This window comes from Cheilinus undulatus, linkage group 10, assembly GCF_018320785.1.
Source record: "Cheilinus undulatus linkage group 10, ASM1832078v1, whole genome shotgun sequence".
In the NCBI taxonomy this organism is placed as follows: Eukaryota; Metazoa; Chordata; class Actinopteri; order Labriformes; family Labridae; genus Cheilinus; species Cheilinus undulatus.
The window spans coordinates 35050143-35070744 of NC_054874.1; the positions used below are offsets into that span (position 1 = coordinate 35050143).

At 39.6% G+C, this 20602-nt stretch overlaps 1 protein-coding gene across 1 annotated transcript in view; it reads left to right on the forward strand.

Annotated features, from left to right (window-relative positions):
* The window catches only part of pdgfc (platelet derived growth factor c), a 123106-nt gene continuing 102504 nt past the window's right edge, over positions 1-20602 (forward strand). Inside the window, exons 1-3 of the mRNA XM_041797239.1 lie at positions 1-101; positions 11810-11928; positions 12400-12567. Of these exons, the coding sequence (XP_041653173.1) occupies positions 1-101; positions 11810-11928; positions 12400-12567 (388 nt within the window). The remainder of the gene's footprint in view (positions 102-11809; positions 11929-12399; positions 12568-20602) is intronic.

The window sequence follows — 20602 nt, forward strand, 5'->3', positions numbered from 1 at the left end:
ATGGTGAAGCTAGCTGCACGTAAGGCCAGGCCAGGCGTGCCTGTTGGCATTGGGCCAGGATTAGGTTCGATGACCCCTGCCAGCAGCAGCACAACTGTGAGGTATGCAGTCCTTACAAATATGCTGGATGGGTAAGCGTGCTCCTGTGTTGTTGGGTGCACCCTGGCGTGGCCATTTTCCAAAAGTTAGGAGTACAGGAAGTGTTGGCTTCCAGTGGAAGACGGAGGGAACGAAGTTTCCCCGTTTTTTGCAATGTGAGATGCCACGTCACACACAAAAGTATACATACAATTAAAAGTGCACTTTACATCCAGCTCTGCAGTGAAACTGAGGGTCTAACAAAAGCTTTAGATGGTAAAATGAGCACACACACGGCTCCTGCTGCACTGTGTGTGCTCAGTGGCAGCCATCTTGATTTACACCTGTCCAGCACATGCATGCTAGGTGTGCTAAATAGAAGTAAGAAAGCCTTTTTCAGGAAAGAGTCAAAAGCCTTAGTTCACATCAAGTACTATCTTTAGTTATAAGAGAAAGACAGCCGACAACTGCTGACTGACAGAAACAGCATCACTTTTTATTGATGTGATGACAAGATTGTCTGTCTCATGTTGAGGACAGTTTAACGGATGACCATTCTATCTACTGATTCTACACATTTGGTGGACATAACAACAGATATTGGAAACTTAAAGAACCCCATTACAGAAGTAGTTATGCAAATGGTTGCGTACTTTAGATGTGTTACCTTAAGCTAAAGCTAAAGCTAATGTAGCTGCACAAGCCAAGAAGTTACTAAATAAGCCAATTTAGCTATGTCACTCATAGCTTCAGCAACATTAGCTTCAGTAAACGTAGCTAGGACTAAAATAGCTACATTACCTAGGTAAGTAACATAGCTATGTAGCTACATGAGCTTTATTTAACATAGCACAGGATAACATAGCTTCTTTAGCTTTAGCTATGTTAGATTAGCTATGTTAACTACATCACCTACTCAGCTTACTTAGCTAACATAGCTATTTTAGCTTTAGCCTACATTAGAATGTTTTAATTGACAACAACCTTTTGTTCCTTTCAGCTGACTGTTTACTGGGCTGTTTTGGATTTTTGGTAATAATGTTTTACAGATCAGGTTTATTTTACCTTAACCCTAACCAGAAGGTTGATTTGATTTTATTTTGAAAATTTTAGCATGTATTTCTGATCTGACAGATTGGCGTTTTACAGTTGCAGTGGTCTGCAAGGGATCTTGATCTCAGATCTGCAGTCTAAAGCCAGACTGTCTTGACACGCTTAGTTAAAAGTCACCAGTTAACACGGTCACTAATGAAAGACCTAGTTATTTGGTTCAAGTCCACATGTTGAAATATTTTGCAATTCAAGCACAAATTCATTTGATCTTTGTTTAATGTTTTCCTCTGTGTGGTAACATTGTTGTAATCAGCTGTGCAAATGCAATGAACATTGGCTAAACACTGCGTTATCTTGAGCACAATCTATGATAATTTTGTTATTGTCAAATAATAATTCACAGCTCCTAAGTGCACATCAGACTGGAGAAGAAGCTAAAACAAACACCCTCGTAACAAATTGGAAATGTAAATTGTGAATCAGGAATCAGTGTGAACCAAAAGGTGATTCAGAACTGAATCATGTCCCCCAGAACTGGTATTAAATGGAATCATGGGATACTGAAAGATGCACACCTGTAGTATAACTAAACATGTTGAAAGGTTGGAACAAAAACTATTTTGGTCTAAATATTTAATGTATTTTTGTCACCCACTGTACTACAAGGAATTATGATTTATTACTCATCTGGTTTTCAAAATTATTAAAGCTAACCCACACATTTCTACATGTGCAGCATTCTGGTCCTCAATACGGTGTCGCTCCAGCTGCAGGGCCTACTAGATGTGTTTGTGAGGCATGGCCCAGCACAGTGCATTCTTTGGTTTCATCTTCTACTGTAAAATCTTTATATTCATTTTGCCTCCCTCTCTCCCTTTGAAGAAATGCTTGCAGGAGAGGAGCTGGAGCAGGCTGAAGTTTTCTCTGTCCTCTTCTTTGCAAGAGTGAGACATCAATGACAAGAATGCCAGAGCCACTGGGGCCTTTAAAACTATCATAAAGCAGTACTGAAACCCATTGATTGCACTAAAGAATATTAATGTAATACAGTGTATGGCATCTCTTAAAAATACCCACCATACTTTTCTAACTGCACATTTGATGCATTCTCTGTAAATTCAACAACAATGAGCAGACGTGTGCATGTTTGTAGGTTTTCAGATGTTAAAAGTCATGCAGTTAATCACCACATATGGCTGGGATGATGTGTTGCAGATTTGACTCTTTGATATTTTAATAAGTGGATCAACATGATGCAAGCTGAGTCTTCCCTGTCAGCAGATGCAACACTAAGAAGTGTCGAGCCAGAAAGGTGTTCAGCAGGAAGGCTTCGTCCAAGTATTTTTGGACTCCAGTCTTTACTCAGTAAAAAGAGGGAAATCCTTGAGGAAGAGCTGGAACTCCTTTTCAAAGTTATTGTCAGCACGTTGAATATTTGCATAAATAAAAAAAAAACATATACTGATATTCACATTTATTGTAAACTTACAATGAATGCATACTAGCGGCTCCTCTGCTTAACCTTAATTCATCAATCTTTTTCAGTTATTTATAAATGCAGTGTTTAAAACTTTAAAACCACAATTGAAGCCACAAGTTTAAATGAGGTTTTTTGTTTCCATCCCAGCCTGAATTTCTTGTCTGCTCTTGCCTCTTTCAAACAGCATGTAGGGGCAAAAACAGAGTGAGACGGCATCACAGAAGTAACTAGTGAATTTAAATTGGATTCAGTTCAGGTTCGTCCCTGAAACACTGTCTGCAGACAAATGTAACAGATAAATGCATCAGACAAGAGTATCAGTGTTTTGGTGTAATTATTGGACAGAGCGCAGATCCAGCATGCTGAGTTGAGTCTGAAGAAGCCCACTGAGCCTGTGTGTGCAATAAATGTTAAAACCTTTGTGAACAGGCTATCTGATTCAATGTGTGATATTGTCTCTATAATTCGACCAGTGAGAATTACTTTCAATTGCACCACTGTGCACGTAAAACTTTAGTTATTTCCATTTAATGCCACTTTAACGTCTTCTCTGCTACATTTCAAGAGAAACTGCTTTTTGCTTGTAGTTTATGGTAATTGTTTGGAGAGCTCCTGTTATTTTGCAGTGTAAATTTACCAACAAAACTATGATAAAGTGAAACAATATGATGGAAAACTCCAGCTGTTGTTTCTATGTATTTTACATGTGACTTATTTGTCTTAAACAGAGTGCATTCTAAGATAATCAGAATGATTTTGTGCCCTATCCTCCCTACTGACAAAACTATGCCAAATCTGGATCTCTCATAGTTCTTAAGATTGATATGTAGAGTGACAGAAGTGATCTAGTCTGCCTGGAAGAATGTCAAAGCCACACTGAATCCATACCGTATTCATATTCAGTATAAATAATCTCATGACCTGTTATCCTGTCCTTGAGAACCCCATTGATAGTAGCACGTGCACTCTGGATTTAACTTAGAATAACTAAAAGCCAACTGGAAAGTTAGGTGACTGTAAAAGGGACCACAACGACTAAAGTTTGTCTTTTTTTTTTACTTACCTCTGGCTCATGCTGTTACATGAAACACCATGTATATGTTGTCAACCTTAGGACTCACCACCACCTCTTTCATGAAAAAATCGTAACTAAAATGAGTGAAACTTTCTGGCCACTTAATGATAAATATTACTGTTTGGAGCTAAGATGGAACACGGGTGAAAAAAGAAACTGAAACATAAAAAAGCTCATCAGTGCAGAAGGGATGAACATGAATGCATACATTTTTGCATTGATCATGTCACCAAATCAGTCATTCAAAATAACATGTTACGGTTGTAAACCTGGGAAAAAATTGGGCTGTGGATACCATGATAACTGAAGACTTCCCAAGTTTTAACTAAGAAAAGTGTTATTTTTCAGGTCCGTTTGGGCTATGTTTAAGGCCATTGCACACTGAGTCCATATTTTTGTCTAATCATTTTGCATGTTGGTTTGATTTTATCCAAATTTTTGCATCAGTCCAAGTCATTTAGATGGCTAGATGATGATCCAGATCAATGGCTGCTGCCTTCTTCTTTCTAGTTTGCTCACCCTCAGCCAACCCCTCCACTCTCTCTCTCTCCCTCTTTCACACCAAAACCTCACTTTAAACACTGTAATATGCCCATGTATCATGTGGATATCAACCATGGAAACAAAAGATGAGGGCTCAAGTTTGTTCTCACAGCCACTTAACAAAGACTGAACTCAAAAGTTGTCCTCCAACTCCACACAGCCATGACATATGAGCTGGTGCTGTATGAAGCTCTCTGTCAGGATACAAATAAAACACACAGGACTGTGTGTGCAAGGTTGGTGTGTGTGATGTTTTTTCAGATTACTGGTCAAAAAAAAAGGCCTTTAGTATTAACATAGTAGCTAAACTTTAGCTCTGTTGTTGCAACAGGTAAAACTTATGTGCTACCTTGTACTTAATCGCTTTTCTACAAAGCATACAGATGGGCAGATGTTTAGAAAGTTATCCCTCTGTTGCTTCATATTAAGTCCACAAGACATGATTTCTGGGGTGGAGAACTGTAACTGTAAGACGTTTTGGCAATAAGCAGCGCAACACATCCAGACAGCTATCTAGTTTACCTATGGCTAGCGTAACTCTTATTAAAGGTAAAAGGTCACTGTGGGTCATGCAAGATTAAAGGGGCTAAGCCAAAGCATTACGGAACGAGCTCTGATGACGAGCAGCAGAGCCTCAGTGAACTGATCTCTGGCGTTAAAACTGATGCATGGACCGATTCATGTTACATTTTTACTAATCTAGGATGTTTTACGTTAAGATCAGTTAATGGGTAGTGTAGCTACCATGTAGCTGATGTAGCTACATTACCTTTAGCCTCACTTACTAAAGGTCACATAGCTAAAGATAAAGCTAACGTAGCTACATTGGCTTGTCTAGTAATTGTAACTATAGAGAGAACTGATTCCATGACCATTGCATTGGAAACTGCAGTCTCTGTGGGCGCCTGCTCTACCCACTGAGTTACACCAGCATCCATAAACCTGCACACAATTTAATTCCAGATTAGCCCTCCGACATTTTATTCTGTTTTTTATAAAACATTACTTAGTCTGCAATGTTTTCAGTGTGGTTATTTCATTAATATCCTGCTAAAATTTGTTTATGAATGTTTTTTTTTTTTTTAAGTCTTAACCTTTTAAAGATTGTACTGGCAAATTATGTCACTTTTGTGTTTGTTTTGGACAGTTTAAGGCAATGATCATACCATTTACAAAAATGCTTTTTAGTTTGTGTTAACTGAGTGTCATCCTTTCTTGGCTTTTCTATTTATTTGCTTATCTTTTTATTTGCATCATTGTAAATGAAGAAAACAGCAAAAAAGATTTTCAAGAATTTAACAAAGGTTAAATCAGTAACTGAATGAGTTGTATACTACAATCATGGCTGTACTGACGGAGATTTGTTCATTCTGAGATATGAACCATCAGAATAAACATTAAGAAACAATCGACTCAGATTGATGACTGGTGGCGAGAACATGCTGTCAGTGCCGTCTGCACTTCATTTCACCAACAGTTTCCTCTGAGTGCATTTATAGTGGCCCTGGTGTTTTGGTTGAATAAGTAACTGGGTTAAATGGTGACTTTGAACTTAATGTGAATACAGCTAATGAATATGAGAGAGTCATCGCATATGCCTTTTTGTTAAAATTTTCATTATGCCAAAATATTCTAACCAGATAAATTATTGGTTGTAGTAATAATTAAGAAAAGTTAAAGTTATATAACCATGAAACTAAAAATTGTATTCATACATAACTTTAATGGAAACAGCAAGTTTATCTAATGCTGGGACAGGCATCAGGCTTTCATCATGGTTTTCATCTGAGGATTTTTAGAAAATAGGTGTTTCCTCTGAAACGCTACTGTCAATTTAAAAAACAAAAACAACAGGATGACTTCCTACACTTAATAACAATCAGTGTTTTCAAAGATGGAATGCAATGCATGACAATGAATTTTCCTTCCCCAAAGGACTGTGAATGAGATAAGCAGATTAGAAAATATATGGATTGGTGATTCCATTAGAAGATGGCATGATAAAGTTATGCACTGTGATCATATGATGATATACTGTCATGAAAGTCTGCGGGTAAAAGAACAAGTGTTATTTTATTGAGAACTTTGAGATTTATACATAACTTGCAGTGGGACCAACAAGTGTTCTAAGGGCAGAATGAAGCCTGGGTGTAGCCCTGAAGGGCACCAGCAGGGGGCTCTGGTTTCAAAGCCAAGTGCAGCCAGGGGCAATTAATCACCATCATGCTTCACTGTTTGTCTGTCTAACTAAAACATACTACTTTAATATCCATACATCTTCAGCACAAGTGCCTCCCTGATAAAAGAAAATGTGTTCTGATATTGGAGGTCATACTGAGCAGCTTCAAAGCAAACATTCCTGCATTTTGAGGCTCCTTTTTTAGACCTAACAATGAATGTGTAAGACTCCAATTTGTTTAAAATTCAGAGAAAATGTGAGTCATTCCTATCTGAATTCCTCTGCTGGCTCATTCCCCACTTTTTACTGAAAACCACAGATGAATCCTCACAGGACCACACAGACAAAACTCCTCCTGCTGCTCCTCCAGGAGGTTTTATCATATAAATGAAGTCATCTTAAAACCTCTTTCTTCAAGGTGCAATAATGAGGTGCGATTTGGATTTAGAAAACATGTCCGCTCCCTTGTGTTTCACTTCATTTCACCTGGAACAGAACTTGTGTTTTCCCAGTTAGTGTGACGGATACATTGTGTAACACAGAATGACTGTGAGAGGGCATTTGTTTGTTTGACAGTACATGTCCCGAAAAGGCAAAGCAAGTCTAAAGGGATTTAGCCAGGAGACTGCAACTGTGAGTCTTCTATTGTATACATCTCCTCTGCACGCGGCCCTCCTGGCTGGCAAAGTCTCGCCGTGACCCAAAAGGTTTGTCTTGTTTCTAATTTCCTCTGTTTATTATATTTCTTTGTATCAAAGCTGCCGCGCACTGCAAGACCACCGTGGAGGCGGCAATCAAACATGGACAACGAGACAAAATAGCCAGCTTTTACAGACAAAATCTCAAGGGGCAATGAGTGTGTGTGCAAAAAGAGAGAAAGGGATTCCACAATGTGAAGTGCTGACATCTGCTGCAGGCCCTTGCAGAGCTGGAATGTGATACTCTGCTTTACACAAAGGGCCCAGGCTCATGCAGCAGGCACAAGAAGACCTCTAAATGCCCCTCTCTACGGGGGCAACACACGTCTGCAGTGACTATATCGTTGCCCCATGCATGCATTAACTCTGATTAAAACCACAAACCCTCCCTGCATACCTTGATTCTGGGGAGATCTCCGCTCCCTTTGAGGTGGTAGTTTCTGAGTGATGTGAGACTGGGGGTAAATTGCTGCAGCATTGCATCATGTGTCTGCCTCAATGGGTTCAATATGTCCTCAGCTCTCCTTTGATTGTTGTGTCTGTGCTGCAGCAGACTCACCGTACAGTGTGGGGGGATACACCGCTGGATTTGGCCAACAATAGAGAGGGAGGAACCACATGAAACGCACTTGATGAGGTACAACAGTGTGCCGCGGAGAAAGGAAATTAGGAGCAGGAGGAAGTATTGTTCCAAGCCGTGTCTCTGCTTTGATATGACAAATTGAGAAGCTCTTAAACATTTCCTTCCACAGAAACATTGAGGCAAAACGCACAGCACAGTGGTGAAAAGTCCACTGTGGGGACACATTTATCTTTCAAGTCTCAGTGGGGAAAAAGAATCAAAGCTTTAAACAATCACTCCTTATATAGAAGAAGCAAACTTACTTTCTTTTTGAATGACGAATGTGTACTGAGTGGGTTTCATTGTTTAACCATGTATATGTTATTGATTTGATCAGATCATGATGCACTCAGTAAAGCATGTGTGCCTTCCGCAAGGACATAAAGAGCAGAAATAAATCATTTTTATGAGCTGTAAAACAGTGGGAGGGTTGTGATTCACACATTAGTGAGTCAATTTTGTCATATTTCATTTTCTTTCCTCAAATTGGACAATTTGTAATAATAGAGTTTTTGTTTTCACACCCACAATGTCCAGTTTCAAGGTTTTCTCAGTGAAATTCAGGAACAATCAGGGAAACAAGACAAGGTAGCAAGAATTCATCCATACACTTGATTTAACCCTGTTTACCTGTGATATTACATCCATTTTTGTTGTTTTCTCAAGATCTTGATTTATTTATCTTCTTATCATAGTATAGTGTTGCTTTTCCCCCGTTAAAGCAAAGCAAGTTTTGTTTTTTCAAGATTAAGATCTCAAGAACTTATCATGGGAAACCCAGCATGGTTAGCAAGTCAATATCCTGGGAAAACTACAACAATTCACTGGTTATGACTGAAAATTGTGTTTCATAACATTTTATTTGACTTTATTTAACCAGGGAAACCTCATTGAGATTAAAAAGACTAAAAATCTAATTTACAAGAGTGTTCTGGCCAAACAGGAGTGTCCTGTCCTGAATGGATGTATGTCCATACGGGACTTCTCCCTCCATCCATTATCTATACTGCTTGCACTGTTTGCAGTTGCAGGGGGATGGAGCTTTCATGGGGTAAGGATAAGAATAAGCTGTGGACTGGTTGCCAGCCAGTCACAGTGCTGAAATGTAGGGACAGACAAATAGTCATACTCATGTGTAGACCTATGGGAAATTAAGAGTTTTCAATCAACCAAGCATGTCTTTGGACTGTAGAAGGAGGCCAAGCAGTCACACAGAAAGACCCTGTCTTAATCTTGAAAAGCAGGTGGATTGACCAGATTCCATGTCTGTCATCAGTCTAATCCATCTTGCAAAGCTCCAGTCTGAAATGTTTGTGCCAGATCTAAAAATATATAATACTATAAAAAAAAATACACATCTTTTCATTTTTAGTCTTATAAAGTCAAAGTCAAAGTCAAGTCAAAGTATCTTTATTGGTCTCCCTTGGGAGAAATTTGTCTTGGGCAGAGGGGTCTGCTGCACAGACAACACATTCAGCTCATTTGGCACATTTAACTCATGCATCCAGAATTGGTCAGAGAACAACTAAATTACAAAATAAATAAAATAAATAAAAATACATAAAATTACATAGTCACCTGGATCAGATAAAAAGAGCATACTAGCATCTCAGCAAGTTCAGCATCACATGACCTCAGACTCTCATGTCTATCCATCCTGAGCAGTCTGCTCATTTATGAGCTTCACTGACAGTGGGATGAACGAGTGTTTGTATCTGCTATGTTTACATAGAGGAACTCTGTACCTCCTGCCTGAACTAAGTAAAACATATTCAGAATGCAGTACATGAGACGTATCAGATAAAAATACTGTCTGCAAGTCTTAGGGTTGTTTGCTCAAACAAGTCTTGAGGAGTTTGAGGCGGTTCCATACCAATGATTTTGCCTGCCATTTTTGTCAGATTTAGTATTTGAGTTTTTAATTTAACAGTTAAGTTACCGAACCAGCTGGTAATACCGTACCGTAACACAGACTCAGTAGTTGCTCTGTATAAAATCAACATGATATTCCTACACACACCAAACACTCAGAGTGTTTGGTGCAGTTGATGAGCATCACCTTAGTTCACAAACCTGTCCACTCTAGATCTGTGGCTGCCTAAGTTGGTATTAGTTTTTATCAGACTATTACAGTGTCATCTGAAAATGTAACACTTTTAACAGGTCCAGTAAATCACTTTCTCTGTAAATTTTTGGTGCATTTCGTCTCTGGAGCATGCTTAAATTATTCTCTTTTACCAGTAGTGTCGTTCATTGTTGAAGTGTTATTCTGAATAGAGGTAAAATGGATTGCAAAAAAAGGCTAAGACTTTAAAAAAAGTTAAATCTAGTGCTTACCTGCCAAAATGCATCTCAGAAGCCCAGACATTTTAAAGTATAGACCTTCACTGAGAAATGACACCTCAACATCAGTCACTACTGTGAATGGCAGAAGTTCCACTTCTTACATTAGGTTATAATAAAACAAGTGTCTGAGACTCTGTCAAATAGTTGAGCCATCTTGAGGAAGTTAAAGAGAAACTTGTGAAGAGTGCAGTAAGAAAAGATGTTCCTCCATACACAGTTGGTGATCTTAAATGATACAAAAGCCTGGATGCCTCATAGCTGTCCTCATGAATACTTAATTGTGCGTTTTTTTATTAGGATATCGAAATATGCTCATCAGACTTTCACACTTCCCCAACACTCTACTGTCAAAGTCTCATTCAGTTGAAAGGAAATAGGGTCTATTTTAAACTAAAACTGGTGTTTGCTGGCATTGGCGTTTGCATATTTATTCATGGCTTCTGATGTAGATGAAATGTTGCCATGGAAAATGCTGAAAAAAAGGTTTGTAGGTATCTCATACTGCCATTTCAAGATCCCTAAACATTCCCTTACAAAATGAGCACTACACAGATTACCACAGGGAATTTATGGACAGAAGAATTTATTCCGTATTGATATCTAGTGACTAACATGTTCCTTTTGCTGTCCAGGCCGGGGTAGGACCAGATGACACAGACTGTGTGATGTCACATGCAAAGATCTATAGGATAGTGCCAAGTGACATCACTCATGTGGTTTCTATAGCTGCTTTGCTAAGTCAGTCGGCTGCAGTCACTTAATTGAAAGCACTGTCTTAAACTAACTTTCTGTCTACCCTGAAACAGACAAGAGGCAGAGCAGAGGCAGCCCTACTGGTACTAACAAACAGCTACTATGCTCTAACATGTTGTCATTCAGCTATACTGCTTATTATGCATAACTTGTTGCCTTCTTAAAACCAAAATAGCTGTGAAAAATGTCACCTGCCATACAGTGTGTTCCATTAGAGACATGAAAAAATCAGAGCAAAGGTATCTTTAAATCAGGTTGTAAACATGCTGTTAAAATGGACATTATATTATCGGGTGTGTGACTTCTGGACAACTTCAAGTGGACATTTAAGAAACAGCAGTTTTTCACACTTTCCGCTTCAGCTTTATATTTTAACACCAGAGATTTCTGCTTTATTAAGAGTCAATCATCCTGGTAATTTACAGTTGAACGTTATTCTTTCATTTAGGACGTGTTTGCAAATTCATGTCTCATCTATAGTCTTTAAAATTCAGCTTTTCTATGAATATATGACAAAATCAGCAACTTGAGTGTCTTTATAATTTTTTTTTCACATTTTCTGTGTTAGCATGTCAAATACGTTGATGGGGAAATCAACTGCAAAATGTGTTTCATTTCATTACAGAGCATAACTCCTCTTTATGTCACCCAATCATGAATTCGACTGAAAAAGGCTAAAGCTTCTGCAGTGTAAAAAAAAAAAAAGACAAACTTCAATGTATCTAAACTGTCCTTGCTGTGCATTGTTGTGAGTTGCTTCACTTTTTCCTTGTTTGATGATACTTTTTTCTGTCTGGAAACTACTGGCAGCACATGGAACTGTTTGCATGAAGTGCTGCTGTATTTGCCAATCTGGGCTTCAAAAGTGGGTGAAAACACCTCATTGGACGAAGCAGCAGCGTAATAGTTAACATGTCGGGGAGTTTCCTCGGCTGGGAAGTTCGAGTTTATGTACAGCACCTGTTGTGCCGTCTGTTGGCAGTCTCCAAAAAGCCAACCCTCTGCGCACAGCGATATTTCATCTCAGAGTCCACCGAGTTATGACTGGAGAGCTCGCCAGACAACAGAACTGCTCTCGGTGTTTGCGAGAGGTTGGTGTGGGTACAGACTGTATCAGGTTGCTGGACTCTTGCGCTGTCTATGTGTGTGTGTTTCTGTGAGTTTGTGAGGTTTTGCTGTAATGTGTAAAGATCAGTGGGGATTTATGCAGACGGAGTCAAGAACGCACCATGGACGAGCGCATTAGCCAGCATGCATCTGTGCTTTTCTAACGACCGTAGAAGATCTGCTCACATAAGGACGCTTTTACAACTAATGCCAGGATTAAAATCACTTCAAGGCAAACTTTTTTCGACTGAGTCTGCAACTTTCTGAGAGCCAACAGGTGCGCGCTAACTTTGCGCAGACGCTGCGGGTCTGGAAGTGGATTTAAATCGATTTAGGGAGCGATCCATCTAACTTTTTCCCAAGAAAGACTAATGAACAAGATTATGTGGATTCTACCCTGCGTGTATCCTCTCCAAATGTGCCCCAAACAGCACCGCTGTCCCGTCAACGACGCATGTGTGTGGTGATACAAAACCATCCCGTCCTCAGCGCTTTGTTATCGCCACCACCACTCCATCCAAATGATCCTTCCATTATTACTCCTGCTTGCATCGCTTCTCCAACACTATGGCACGAAGGCTGAATCAAGTCATGTCAGCAAGTTTCACCTTCCAAGTGTGAAGGAGCAGAACGGTGAGTCTGGAACATTTACTGAAGTTATTGCATTTCATACGAACTTGGTCATTTCTCACACTGAAACATGCTTATCCCCATACATTTTGACTCCACATCTTGCTTTGGTTTAAACCGCTATGAATGAGAGCGTTTCATTCAGTTAAAAGTACACTATCCAGGGTAGGAAGTGCAAAATTACCTTTTACCTTTAAAGTGTACACCCGTGTATGTTTAAGGGGGAAAACCCTCTGAAATTCCAGGTCCCCTGGGAGAACTTTTCCCTGTGATCATAAAAAAGGCTCTATTCATGCAGCAGCAGTGGCTCCGGGCGATGTAATTTGCTTTCCCTCTCAAATGCACTGACTGAGCTGCGCTATCACACTCAGAAATGAACTTTCTTGAATGTCTAATGTAAAATTCATGAAGAGTTTAAGTTGATGGTGTTTCTATCCTGAGTCAAAAAGTCGAACCTCAGTGATTTCATGCTGGTTAGTTAACTGTTAATTGTTGTAGAGTCTGTTAAAGGCGCATGTAGGGGGAGCACAGTGCCCTCTTTCCAACCTGAATATAAAAACTGAATTTCCTAGATGTGCTTGATAAAACTGCAACTGTTGCTTTTCTTAACAAATTTGAATCCAAAGCTTCTTATAGTTTATTCACAATGCAGTCATTTTAATACACTTTGATTCAGTATCATAATTTTATGGATTGGCTTTGAAATGTTGGCTTAAATTACTTTTTTTCAATAAAGTTGTCCACCTCTGATTGATTTTGCACAAAAAGTGCATGCTTTAGTCCAGTGGATTCAAAACTTTGTCTTTGAAGCCTCCTTTGGTTGTATTTCATGAAGCCAAGCTTCCAGGCACCATGTGCAAAATTGATACACTGATGTCAAAATTACCCTGCACTTTATTGTAGCTAACTTAGGCCCTGTTTACACAACAGCAAGTTCTGCCAAGAATAGTAACCTTTTGTTGCTGTTGTCTGTACACAACGAGGGCATTTTAGAAGCCTAAAGTTTTGATAGCTGGTTCTAGAGTGCACATTTTTACAAACAGCACTGTCTCTGTCATTGTGCAACAACTATTTGAGACTGGGTGCATGGTGGCTGCATAACGTCTGTGTCAAAGCTTCCTTTTTATTTTGTGTGTATCAAAAAGTCAAGTCTGTGTGAGTGCTGCATCTCAGTCACCTGATATATGTCTTTACTGGGAACTAACGCTGCTTGCCTTTCCCAAATGTCAGTATACTGAGGCGTGAGGTGTCAAGTAACCAATTACAAATACTTCATTACCTTACTTAAATAGAAATTTTGGGTATCTATACTTCACTGGAGTAATTATTTTTCAGCTGACTTTTTACTTCTACTCCTCACATTTTCACGCAATTATCTGTACGTTCTACTCCTTACATTTTAAAAATAGCCTCATTACTCCTATTTCATTTCAGGTTGTTTTCATTCCGGCTAGGCATCGTTCAAAAAAAACACAAATAAAAAACCCAAATCCAGATAAATCGCACCATCCGGATAGAGATAATTTGATTGTAGTTGGATGAGAACTATAAACATAATACAATTCTGACACCCTATTGGTTTGTACATGATCCATTGCACCTTTGAACATGACAAATCACATCACACTCCATCACGGAAATAGCAGATGTATGTAGCCCAGTATGAAGATGTCCGTGGCAGAGACTCAAGAGAACTGGAATGTCTCCCAACCAAGCACCAGCAAGGAGGTTGGTAGTACACATACTGTATATGGTTCTTGAATGTATCTGCAGTGTACTAAAGTGTGTTCATTTTCAGTGGGCATAAATGTGGCTGAAACAGGTGCATCCCAATTTTTTTTACATTAACATTTTAATGTAACATTATAGTCATTATGGCCTTTAGAAAAATGTTTTTTGGGGGAGGCGGGGTAGTGCACTATGGTGGAATGGAATGGAATGTATAATGGAATGGAATGGTAGAATGGAATGCTAGAATAGAATGGAATGGAATGGTAGAATAGAATGAAATGTAGTGTATAATGGAATGAAATGGTAGAATGGAATGGGAAGTATAATGGAATGGAATGGTAGAATGGAATGCTAGAATAGAATGGAATGGAATGGAATGGGAAGTATAATGGAATGGAATGGTGGGATGAAATGGAATGGTAGAATAGAATGAAATGTAGTGTATAATGGAATGAAATGGTAGAATGGAATGGAATGTATAATGGAAAGGAATGGTGGAATGAAATGGAATTGTAGAATGGAATGGAATGGGAAGTATAATGGAATGGAATGGTGGAATGAAATGGAATTGTAGAATGGAATGGAATGGGAAGTATAATGGAATGGAATGGTGGGATGAAATGGAATGGAAAGTATAATGGAAAGGAATGGTGGAATGAAATGGAATGGTAGAATGGAATGGAAAGTATAATGGAATGGAATGGTGGGATGAAATGGAATGGTAGAATGGAATTGGCCCCTGTGGCGCGGCCTAAGCTTTTGTCCTTAATGGAATTTTTACCTTTTACATGACTTTTACTTTTATACTTTAAATAGTTTTGAAACCAGTATTTTTATACTTTTACTTGAGTAAAAAGCTTGAGTTGATACTTCAACTTCTACAGAAGTCTTTTTAAACCCTAGTATCTATACTTCTACCTGAGTAATGAATGTGAATACTTTTGGCACCTCTGCCAGTTTGACACCTGAAAATCTTATGGGGCCCACCAAAATTTCTGTACAACAGAGGAGAGTCTCTTGCACTTCAGCCCCTCCACGGATGGAGGTTGGTGCTCACAGAAAAGACCAGCGACATACATGGGTGTTTCAATGGATCTACCTGGTCAATCCAAGGAAGAAACTGGAGCACTCAGATCACTTGATGCCGTTTAATCAGGAGCAGAGGACTAACGTTTTGACACGCACTGCGTCTTCATCAGTCAAAACGCACATCGAAACATTAGTCCTCTGCTCCTGATTAAACCTCCTCCTTTTCTTAATAATTGTCTCTGTAAATGTATTTTGTGGCACAGAAAACTCTTACCTAGTAGCATTAATGTCTCAAAAGACACTTATGAATTCTCAAATTTGGTAAGTAAGCAACATAGTTAAAGAGCCATTTCAGTATTTTTAAAGTTGGGCTGTATGAGGTAGCAAGCAGTAGAAGTAGCATTAGCCTCCAGTAATTTCAGTGAGCATTGCTCTTGCAAGAGCCTGTAACTGGTAGCCAAAGCCTGCATTGCAAAATACTGACAAAAGCACAGAGGCTTTCTGGGCATAAATAATATCTTCGAAAGTTTTCAATAGTGCATATGTTTGAGCTGACATTGTTTTGTGGCTCATTTTTACCCAAAACTTGCTCGATTCTGCAGAGATACTGTACCCATCTGTTACGCTGTATAGCCTAGCTTCCTAGCCGGTACAACCAGTGAGTCCTTCTTAAAGGAGCAATACTCGTTAAAATCACTGAGGGTTAGGCCACTTCTACAGCTAGGTACCTCACACGACCCAGCTTCTAAATTACTGTAGTATCCCTTTAAATGCTTAATGGAGTGTCACCAGTTTATCTAACACCAGCTAAACTGTGACACCAGTTCCATACATCAGATACAATCAATGACAAAAATGTGAAATACGTTAAACATTCTGACTCTCTTACTTCTGAGACTTGAGATAACAACATGCTTTTTTAGAATAGTTCTGTTTTTTATTTAGGGTAAATGACCTATTGCTGCCCACCTACAGTGCCTCTGTGGCCCACCAATGGGCTCAGCCCACACTTTGGGATGCACCAATCTAGAGAGTAAAGCTTGCCTACTTTTTTGTGAGCAGTGTGAATCTCTCAGCAAGAAAATGATAAATAGAGAGCCATTTTTATTTACCTTGTTTTAGCAGATATGTATGTCCACACTGGTAAAATATCTAACAGACAAGATAAATGGCACAGTTACACTTCCAGTGTGTGCTTTTCAAGGTAAAACCTGGTTTGGCATTTCTGTGAAGACACAAACCTCAAACATAAAGAAAGCTTTTATTGTGAGAAATTTCCTGGTCCAATTGGGCTCTGCAATGAAGGAAGTCACTATTCAGGAGATTTATCAAGGTAAAATTTATGAGGAAAGACTGACATGAACCACAGCTTTCATGCAGCAAATACAAACCCAGTCTGAAAGGGGCATAAACTGGTCATTTGATGTTCTTCTGAAAAATATTCACACGTATGCATTATACCTAACCTTGCAAAGCAGATGGATCTGCCCGCTCCTGTGTTTCTCACTGGCAATCCATCTTGCAAAGCTCCCATCTGAACCATTTGGGCCTGGTTAGAAAGTGACAGGACCAATCAGCGACAATGGGCAGTACTTTCGGGCGCGGTAGAGTCGTGACTTAAGCAAGCAGTAATAAGAGGCCAGTGCAATTATGGTGGAAGAGATTAGCGTGGATGCTGCTAAAGTGCCAGTTTTATCAGAACCTGATGACATTTCTTTGTTAAACAAAGAACAGCATTGAGTTGTTATCTTTTAAAAAATGACAAAGTTGTGTGCTGACGTGTCTACAGTCACCATGATTCGCAATATGCAGTTCTATATGGAATTTACTCGTTTGGTAGGCTCGCAGCTCGGTTGTGGCTGCGTCACATGTTTTGTTGCTCTGATTGGCCAGTAAAGATGTGACAGACAGAACGTTCATCCAATCACCTTCTGAGTTTTTATTCAAAGGCTCTGCCCTTTCCCAAACGCTGTCTGTGAGTGGTTTATCAGATGGATATGTGAAACAAATCTATCTGGTGTGTCAGGTTACATTATGCTTCCATGCTTAAGCACATGGATGACAACAACAATGAACGGACTCCCGAATTTGATGTACGCTGCTCATTTCACACCAACAACACTGTCAGCCATTTTTGTATATTTACACCTCACAGCTCTGTAGAAAAAGAATATTTGTACTGTTTTTAGTGGATTGTTTTCATGTAAACATGGCCTGAGTAGCCAGATATTTTCGAGTTAGGAATGTGCATTTTCAGTTTTATCCACAGACATTTAAACAATCAGTCGAGCAAGTGTGGTATCATGATTTTAGTTATCATTCGCCGTGGATTTGGTCCGACCGAAGGAGAGCAACCTCGCCCACTGTAAGCGAGTCTAGAGCGTTGTGCTGTGGCGCACAGCCCTGATCAAAGGGCATAGATCACGGGAGAACTGCGTGTTCATGCAGGAGTTGTATGTCAACAGCGGCCTGTTTTACCTTTTGGGGTTAATTTATCATCCTTTCCGGTATAAGCCCTCAGTATTATTGCTACCTCCATTGGGTGAGTACATTAGGAAGTTAAAAGGGTAATGTTTGCTTAAAGGATCTGTGGTTTTCTGTAAAATTCTTTGGCTAAATGTCCTCAAAAGTTAACTTTTCCTCGTCAATGGCGCCATTGTAGCTCTGTGACTCACTGATCTCTCTGTGACCTTTTGCTCTCGCTGCAGGATGAGACGTAATGTTGATATAGTGATGATTTACAACCGGGAGTCCGTGCATTGTGTTGTATTTTGAAAGAAGTGGACATTCTACGCTTGTGACTTCCTCTTCTGGAGCTTTCTGATCGACGGGTATTGACGCGGTTTGGCAGCAGCTGGTGCTGAAAATAGACCTGCAACGTATCTTGAACGAAGCGGAGTGGAGGCGTCCAGGCACGCGCTGCTGCCAGTCTGGAGCGCCAGCTGGAGAAATGCTCTGATGGACTAGAGAGGGAGAAATGTGCTCCACAATACGATTTGCCAGTGGTTCGCGGCCCGTTCACTGTATGTGGAAATTGGAGGTAATTGTTAGAGCCTCAGGGCACACAGAGCCTGGTGCCTATCCTGAGATTCTTGGTGCCTGTTCAGGGACCTAGACCCTAACAGTGCTTTTGCCTATATGATCCTTAAAGGCAGTAAAATATGAGGTTTTGATATCAACATTTTTGTATGAAAGTCATATTTGTAAGCTGTAAGTAGTAGCTTTATCATTGACCGATTCATAGCTGTGCTAAGGGACCACTTTTTGACTGATACCCTCCCTAGAAGGTACTTTATGTGTGTTTTAAACTTGTACAGAGCATTTTTTTAGGGAGACCCATTTAATGGCTTTGCGCCTCCTTTATAATTCATTTTAATAAGTCAGTCCAGATTTCCTTTAATTCTGTTCTGGAAGCCAGGTATGAGTTATTGTCTTAATTAGTTTGAGAATATAAGAGACAAAGAAAATTAAACGTATAAACTATAGATTTGACAGTAGAAGCATCTGGCTAAAAGTAGAGATGCACCGATTTTGAAAATCAGGGCTTATATATAATGCTAAAGCCAATGGCCAACACCAATGAAACAAATTACAAGACATTATAAGATATTGTGTGCCCAGGACTTTTATTGTTCTTGCTGTGGTGTTGAAATAGATTTTGACATTGGTTCATTTAAAATCTAGTATTGCGACATCCCAAGGTCTTATAATAATCAGGAAGACCCATTTAAAAGCCTTTTTCCTCCTTATAACCCATTCTGTCCAAACCAATAAGTTAGATGTACTATGTCTCTGTATAAAAAAGTAAAGTCCATCAGGAGTCTTCTTGATTTATGAATAGTTTAAAAGAATACATTGCTGTTCTAGAGGATTATATTCAAAACTTGTCAGCTTAGAAGTTCTTCCTATGAATGGCTTATAACTGATCTTTAAAGGCTTTTAAGTATGGATTAAGTGTTATAAAAGTCTTGGACAGACAGATTGGCCAAGATTTTTGAGACAACTTAAAAAGTCAGCAGGACCTCACAGGGTACAGTTCAAAGTCACAGCATGTCTGTATGTCCTGCAGATGTTGCACTGCTCAAACTTCATTCATTACTGCATCCTCCACAGCCGCTGGCTTTGACTGGCCTTGTGTGAGGACATGCAGTGCTGACTTCACTACAGTAACAGTGAGGGTTGGGAAATCAGAGCCTCCCGCCGGGATCTCCAGGTTTAATCAGGACGGCTGAGAAAGGAAAACAAGAGGGAGGGAGGGAGAGGAGAGAGCAGGGTGAAGGAAGGCGGAGGAGGGGATGTTAAACTGTCAAAGAACTCTTTAAAACAGCGGTCACACATTGGCTGAGGGTGAGGCTGGCTCGGCCGTCTGTAACCTTTGACTGCACTGCTCACCGTTCTGGCACGCTTGATTGCTGATGCTCTGTGAGACAATTTGATATCGATCTGAGGCAGGGGAGAGAGCCAGACCTGTCTGGCATGTTTAGTAGTAGTTGCCTGGAGAGTTACGGTCCCCAGCCGTATTAAACTTGGCAAGCGGCTGCTGATGACTCCATAAGATATCACAGGGGGCTTTTCTCCCATGGAGCCGGCACTATGCGGGGTAACCATCTGTCACTGTAACTGATTGAGACAAAAGTCTGAAAAAGGTTCACAGAATGGGTTTGAACTCTAAAGTGTAAATTAAAAGTTTTGTGGTCATAAATAATGTTAACATTTCCTTCCTCCACCAGTGAAGGTTGGGTTACAATAACATGTATAGCACGACATTTTACATGTGTTCACCACATGGCGATTAGATTTCATGGTTAATAAGTAAAAGCATTGCTACAAATGACATCTGCAGTTGTGCTAATGAAATAAGGTTGAAAGCAAACACCATTTTCCCTGACCACAACCACAATCTTTAGCTGCTTCAGCTATTTCCTTGTGAGAAAAACTTCTCTCCTAATTATTTTACAGGAAACTTTTTGTATTTTAGGATACCAGGATCATTTCCTCATGATGTTCTTGATCATTTACAACATACCGATAATAAAGGAAGAAAAGCTTCACTATTTCCAACTGGGCAGCCAATAGATTGAATTTAAGTTACAATGCACTGATTTTGTCCCTTTGTGCTGTCATTTGTTCTGTGTCATCTGAGGTACATGCAGTATTTTTCATTAACATCATGTGATTGGTTGAAAAATATCGGTTTCTATTTCTCATTAAGGAGTTGACACTGGTTCCAGAGGTTAGACAGGTTGAGAACCATTTATTCACACGATTAAAGCAAAAA